We start from the raw sequence: 7,439 nt of genomic DNA, 5'->3' as shown, positions 1-7,439 counted from the left end.
ACTACTTTTTGGAGGCTGGAGCTTAACTCATGAAGACGGACCTGCAGGTGATGGCAGGAGAGCTGTTAGTGGCGCTTTCTGGGGGGATCTGGGGACTGGCAGGAGAGTGGCCAGCAGGAGAGCAGAGCAAGAGTGCTTTGGCTGGGGTCCTTGTCAGCCAGAGAGGAGCTGTCATGAAACACCCATGCTTGCCCAGCAGACCTCGGCTGCAGAGGAGTTAAATCCCTCTCCTCCCCATGCTTCTCTCTGTGTTGTTTTATTAAATTAGAACTGAGGGGCTGGAATGTCTCATCCCTGTCTCCCCCTTCCCACCCTCTGGGGTCAAAGAAAGGACATTCTTGCTGCAAGCTCCCTCCCAGCTGCAGGGCTCCCCTGCTTTCCACCACAGGCAGTTGTGATGAGGGTTCTAGGAGCTCCTCTCAGCAGGTAAAGCTGGCCTGCAGGGAGCAGGAGCAGGCAGTGGCAGCCCTTTCCCTCATACCAAGTTGACTGAGACGTGTCTTGGTGCCAGGGAGTTGTGCCAGCCTCAGCCTAATCAGCAGATTAGTCACAGGAAGGGGGCTGGAGGCCTCTATTTTGGTAGAGTAGGTTCCTGGGGCTGCAGAGGGGAAGTGGTCACTGCTTGTAACGATGGGCCATAGCGGAGGAGATGTAGAACAAGCGAAGAAGGTGCACTCTGTGACTCTGGGGCACAGGGTAGGAGCTCGGGTGGAGGGTACAAACCCTCACCCTGCACTGGTGAGGGCGCGTGACCTTTTTTGGTTGGCAAAGGGGCCCTGGCAGCTCTGGTTTCGGTTTGCAGGCAGGCAGTGTTACAATGGGGCTTCTGCAGGTGGATAGAAAGAAACTCAATATCTCCTCTGATTTTTCCCCCTGCTTTGTTGAATGAGCTCTTGCATTCAGAGGCTATGGGGACGAGGCCCCAGAGGAGAGCCATTCACTGGCTGCACAGAGCAGTCTCCATCCCTCTGCCTGTGTGTGTGCTGGGGGGTATATGCAGATCCGCAGGGCATGCCCAGTCTTGGGGCGCACATGCAAAAGAGAAGGGTTTCCTGGTGCAGCTGTGCATGGGTGGGCTTTCATCCACAATATCTTGCAGGACAATATCTTGTGTCATATTCCTCCTGGATAAACACAGTTGTGGGTCACCCTGGAGGCCCCAGCACCCCACCACAGCTAGCCGTGCCCCACTGTACACCAGGGAACAAGCTGGGCAGGCTGGCATCCTTTTCAGGGCTGATTTTCAATGACAGTGGTGGAGGCCTAGATTTCTGTGGCCTTTCTCAGAGGCATGGCAGAGCCCAGGTGCTTGGTGAGGAGGAGTAAGGAGCAGAAGGGTAGGAGTGGCAGCAAAAACATGGGATGAACTGAACACAACCCCCATTCTCCATCCCCCTGTGCTGCTGGAGGGAGAAAAGTTAGAGAATTCAGGAGTAAACTTAAAACCAGGAAGAAGGAAGGGAGGAGAGGAAGGAGATGTTTTTAAGGAGTGCAGGAGTTCATTAGTGGACACAGTCCAGATGGCTGCAATAAGCTGGTGAAATGTGATCCTCCTCCCGGAGCGGGAGTGCTAGCCAAGCTTCAGGAGAGAGGAGGGGGGGTTGGTATACCCGGGCGTTCCCCAGTCATACCCTTCATTCCTCACCCTCTCTTGCCTGCCTCCTTAGCTCCAGGAAAGAGCAGGTCATGGGTCCGACCTTTGCCTCCTCTCGGCAGGAGATGGTTGGGGCCAGTCTCTGTCCTGGCCTGTGCGTGGGGCTGATGGCTCTTTGCTGCAGGGCTGGAAGCTGTCCCCTAAAGTTAGGCTCCATGTCAAGCACGTGGGCATTTGGCTACCGCCCGCCTTAGGACTTGGCTATGGGCTGTAGCCTCGTTTTTGGTGGGGGAATGAGAGCACCTTTGGGTGCTGAGGCAGTGTTTAAGTAGTGCTCGGCACTCTGATGTCTTTTGCCTCCCCTTTGCAGGGAGACACCCCCAAGCACCGGGCTGAGAAAGCCAACGACCCTGACTTAGCTGCCTACCTTGAGAACCGACAGCACTACCAGATGATCCAGCGGGAGGACCAGGAGACAGCTGTGTAGTGCTCAACATGCCTTAGCCCAAGCCAGCTCAGGCAGGATGAAGATCATGCCAACTGGCAGAGCTCGGAGTCTGGCCCAGTCCTCCCTAGATGTCAGCCTGGTCCGTGGAGGAGATGAAGACAGCAGAGCTCTGCCCCAGGCTAGACTGAGACTCTGTTTATGAGGACAGTGGATATTTGGGACTTCAAGCCTGTCTCTTTGTTGTGTGTGGCCCCCTTTGCACCTCATTCACCACATTCCCTGCCCTGGATGGGCTCCATCCCGCAGCCTTGTTCGGGCAGGCCAGGCCCTAGTCACCCTTGTGCATGGACCTGATGCCAGTGTCCCCTCTGCAGCCCCTACCTGTGATCCTTGTGGGTTGTCATTGCTTGCTCCTTCTACCTGCTGGCAGTGCTCCTTCTTTAGATGCTTGGCTAGGTTCATCCTAGCCAAGTTCCTCCTTGCCTGACTGGCACAACCGCGGGAGGCACAGGCAGACAGCAGAGGCTGTACGCCTCAGGCTTTGCTCCGGGGGAAGCACCATGACTTGCTGCCCCTACCTTCTTCTCCCTCCTGTCCATTTGGGGTTGCCCTGGGTCTCTGTGTTGCCCTGCCAGGGCTTTCTCCACCAGGAGGGAAGTCCCAGGTGCACCCAGACTTCCCTCAGAGCATCTGGGACTGGTGCAGCCACTGCCCTCCTGGTTGCCTTTAGTGCTGAGCCAGGCAGCAGTCTGACCCAGGGCAGAGATGGCATGGAGGAAGGCTACCAGGCTGTCCCACCATCCATCTCTGCAGGGCTGGGTGGGGCAGCCTGCACACTTGGTGTCTGCTGGGCATCTCTTTGTGAGCCTGCTGCAGCCATGGTGGAGAGCTGTGCTTTGCCTGAGCAGAGGCTGTGCTGGAGTCCATTGTATTTCCCAAATGCTGGCTTGGGTCCAGCTGCTCTCCCTGCTTCAGCTCTCCCCCCAGAGCTAGACATTGAACTGGGCTGGAGGGGCAGTGCTTGGGTCAATGTTGGGGTCAGTGCTGCTCTCAGGGATTCCCCCCATAGCCCCAACCTGTCAACACTCATCCTCTGACTCCTGCCGTCCCCAGACTGGGCGCGGGGCTTTGCAGGGAAAACTTGGGAGCTCTCCAGTTTTAGCAGAAGGGGGGATTAGGGTGTGTAGGAAGCATCAGGGTTCACAGCCCTGAGTCACACCTGCAGTGGGATGGAATTTCACCTGCCATGGGGTACAGGGCAATGAGGCACCATAACCCATCCCCCTGCTGTGGTGCTGAGCATCCACAGAGGCATCAAGCCAGCCCTTCAGCAAGGCTTTTGCAGAACTGACAGTCTGTGGGACCAGAAGATGCCAGCAGAGGGGGAGAGCTGATGGCTCTAGGTCTTGTAGACCTGCTTGGCACCATTGGGTGGGTAACAGTTGTTAAGCAGGTGGCTGCTTGCAGCTTCAGTCCCAGGAGAGGATACTGCTGCTGCATGGGGTCTGTGTGGACCCACCTGCGCTCACATCCAGCTGTGCCCACTGGGTAGTTCTGGGTGGCAATGTTTGAATCCCTCCTAATACCAATAACAAGAGAAGGATATGAGGATACCTCAGGGACCCAGAATAGCCCTCAGGCTTTTTGGCCAGTGAGGCAGAGTTCCACTGGAGGACAGAGGGTGCAAAGCGGGGGAGCAGAGGTGCAGAGTGCCGGGGGCCGCTGGCAGCGTTGGCCATTAATGGTAGCATCCCAGTGCATTCAGAGCTGGGGTGCTCCAGCAGTGTCTGGAATTCCCATCAACACTGTGTCCAGGCCACGGACAGACAAGACACTGTCATCTTCTCAGAGGTCTAAACCACTGCCCCCAACAAGCCAGGATACCTAGCCCAGCCTGGGGGCATTTAGAGCCCCAGCTTCCCCCTTTCTCCTGGATTTTGTATTTTCCCTTAGTTTTTGTACAGGTAGTTGAGAGATACACTGTCCTCCTCCTTGCTGGCGCCTCCGTACACACGTGAGCTGAGTTGCTGTGCAATTCCCAGCCTGGCTTGTATTTCACAAAGGTGGAGCAGGTGTTGGTTGCCTGCAGAGGGCAGGGGTTCTGTGCAATACCTATGTTTGTGTTTCCTAGACACTGTCTTAGGACTGTATTTTTGTAACTCTGTGAGCTTGCCGGCTCCAGCAGGCCCAAGACTGGTGTAAGCCTGCCTTCCTGTTGCTTTTTGATTTGGACTGTTTGGATGTTGTTGACTCTCGCCTTTGAAATAAAGAGATTAATGTTTTAGTTTCTGTCTCCCACTGCATCCGCAAGAATGCGGCATGTGATGCACAAGTGACACCCCACGCAGTCAAGTGAGGTTGTACACCAGGGCCTCTGCCTCTGGCCTCACCGGGGGTATTCTGCGGAGTTCTCTGCTGGGCCAAGTCCTTGCCCACTTCCCTGCACAGCAACCCTCTGGGATAGTTGCTGAATACAGGGTCTTTGTCCTGAGGGACCTTTCACTCGTTCTGTGGCATACATTGATACTCAGTGTAACACGGAGCAAGGGAGAAAGCGCACTGCCATCCCCAGTGATCCAGAAGAGCTTGGAAGTATGAGTCAGGAGCTGGCAGTCTGCTGTTTCTGCCCTGCTCTAACTCCTCCCTGAGGCAGGAGGGGCTCCTCTGCCCTTTGCAGCTGCACAGCTATCAGAGAGTACTATGGCACATCCAGCCTCCAGATTTCAAAATGTTTCTGTTAGCTTTCTTTTTGTGGTGAGTTGCCCCCAGCCACACTGCTCTGCGGAGGACAAGCCTGTTCCAGGACTCCGCCTGTTCCCAGTTCCAGAGGGGAGTCTTTGGGTCCTGCCTCCAGTGCTGAGCACTGGGGCTACAGTGTAGGGGGCTGGGATTATCTCCACTGATCCAGTGGGAGGACTGAGGACCACTCTCCAGTTACAAAAGCAGGGGATTAGGAACGTTTCTGCTTCCAGCTCCAGACTTGTAAGGATGACTGTGGCCAACACCATCTTTGCAAAAGGCAGGTAATCACTCTTGCTGACAGCATGCTTGTGAGGGTACCAGAGACAGACTCTGTGGGTGATGGGGAGCTATACTTGTACCTTGAACTTGGGTTTCTGAGGGCAGCTTGGCAGCCTGCCTGTGACTTCTGCAGCCCCCTTTCTGCCTAAAGAAGCAGCTTCCTTCCCCAGCTGTGTTGTCCCTTCCACCCTCCCTCACCCGCCTTTCATTGCCTTCAGCCTTTCAGCTCCGGCCCAGAGCTAACAGCGGGGGTCTGTAGTGAATGTAAACCACTCCAAATTGTCCCAGCCTCCCCAGGCCATGGACCAGCTGTACTGGGAGGAGGGGGCCTGCTCTGCTTTAGTGCCCAGAGCCTGGGCATAGGCGCTTGGGCCATGGTGGCGAGGACCATCAGTAGCCTAGCACAGAGAGTTTTCCATGTGCCCTGGTGTCAAATTTGGGGGGTGCAAGGGGGAGGATAGCAGCAAACCAATTCTGTGATAAGGGGTGTTAGGAAAAGGGCAGTCTACCTTCAGGAGAGAGCTGTGCCCCTCTTTCTCCCTTTCTCTCCTTTTCTTCCCTGTGTCGGAGGACTGGAGGTATGTCTGGCCTCCTGTGGGATGGAAACACACCTGGGGAGGTATGCGTGCAGTACATGTGTGAAGGCTGGGGAAGGCCATGCAAGCCCAGCCCCAGCTAGACAGAGCTGGGGTGACAGTAATGGGCCCTGTAATGATTTCCTGCCACGAGCCCACTTCCGCGAGTCTGAACAAGGAAAATGCCCCACCACCAGGCACGCAGATGTGTCGTCATGCTGGCTCTGCTGCACCATACAGTAGCAGTGCCCCAAGGATCAGGCTTTGACTGAAGATGGAAAATGCAGAGCCAACATGCCATAAATTATCATGAGACATTTTTAGAGGTAGAAAGCTGGAGTTAAGCAGTTGCAGGGAAACACGCCTGGGTTAGTCACACTCCTTCTCTTTCTCCCTTCCCGTGAGTGTGAGGCCCCTTTCTTGAAACAGAGCCTTCTATTGCTTTTTTTGCTGCGGAAGAAGCTGTTCCCCAACACATCTCTCAGAAAGGGCCTGAAGAGACCAAGCACAGCCACTGCCCAGAGGGGTGTGCACCGGTGCGTCTCTGCTCCCACATGGCCAGCACCATGGCCAGTCCTGGACACCAGCCCAGGGAGGCACAGGTGGAGAATGGAAACAGCAGAAAACAGGAAGGAGTGAAAATGTGGACAGAGCTTCACCATACTTTGGGCTGCTTTGCCCTGGGGACCCCAGTGGGGTCTCTGGCTCCTGGCAAGAGACAGCTGAAGAAAAGCAGCAGCGCTCACCCTACACACAGCTCTTTTGCAGCTCCACCAGGCTCTGGTTTGCTCATCACAGTCCCATAGCTCAGACTTGCAAACCTGATGCCACTGAACCCCAACCAAAAGCAGTACACCTAGGCCCTTCCCTTTCTTTTTGGCTATGAAGTTTGTCTCACCAGATTTCTTCAGCTTTGGTTTAAAGGCCTAGCAATGGAGGGTGGGAGGGCTATTTGCTTTGCTACCTGTCCAGCTGTCAGAATCCATTTCTGCAGTCTGTGCTCAAAGGTACGGGCTGGGATGTCCAGACCCCTCACCACCCAGAGCAGCACCCATTGCTGTGTCCGCAGCAGGCAGGAGAGATGACATGCTCCTATGGTTGCCAGTCCTCCATGAAATCTCAGCACATCTTCAGGAAACTGCTGGCAGGGTGTGAGTTAACTGTGGGAATCTCTTGGAAAGCGATTCCTGGTTGTGAAGCAGCTCGTAAAAAAAGTCCCTCCCCAACCCCATCTGTAACAGCCCTGCTCTCAACAGCCTTCTTCAGCGTAAGGGTCACCACAAAAATGGCTCCCTTCCCCGCAACAGCCCCGTTCTTCTGTCATGACACTTGCTCTTCTGACTCGTAACTTCAGAAGAGAGTTGGTTTGGCTCGTATCTCTCCTCACCTCCTAAGAAAAGGGGATGGATGAGGGGAAGGGAGCAGTCATGTGTGCAAGGTCCTTTCATCCCCAACAGCAATGTAATCTCAATACCACTGCTTAGTCCAAGGAGAAGGGCTGCAGCATGGCTGAGCTGGGGCTAGGCAGGTCATGAGGGATGGGCTAGGGACACACCTGGGCCAGCAGAAAAGTGATGTGCTTCTCCAGATGCTAAGCAGGTGCACCCTCCTTGGTACCCTCCCAGGAGGGACAGAGCAAGAAGAGAAGGGTGAAAAGGGCAGGGACTGTGAGGGTCAGTCTATCAATGCCAGTGACCTCGATGGGGAAGGAGGCATTCTCGGAGCTGGTAGAGACACAGGGTGATTCCGCCCACTCCATCTGGCCCCAGGAGCCGTCTTCCAGCGGGTCTCAGAGCTGCAG

At 55.3% G+C, this 7,439-nt stretch overlaps 1 protein-coding gene across 1 annotated transcript in view; it reads left to right on the top strand.

Moving 5' to 3' along the window:
* The window catches only part of DGKZ (diacylglycerol kinase, zeta), a gene marked incomplete at its 5' end in the record, with an annotated part of 18,688 nt that extends 16,607 nt beyond the window's left edge, over positions 1-2,081 (top strand). Inside the window, one exon of the mRNA XM_010142661.1 lies at positions 1,961-2,081. Coding sequence (XP_010140963.1) covers positions 1,961-2,081 — 121 coding nt within the window. The remainder of the gene's footprint in view (positions 1-1,960) is intronic.
* Positions 2,082-7,439: the final 5,358 nt, after the last annotated feature.

The sequence above is a fragment of the Buceros rhinoceros genome, unplaced genomic scaffold (genome assembly GCF_000710305.1).
Source record: "Buceros rhinoceros silvestris isolate BGI_N320 unplaced genomic scaffold, ASM71030v1 scaffold1229, whole genome shotgun sequence".
Taxonomy (NCBI): Eukaryota; Metazoa; Chordata; class Aves; order Bucerotiformes; family Bucerotidae; genus Buceros; species Buceros rhinoceros.
This window is presented reverse-complemented; position numbering and strand designations above follow the sequence as displayed.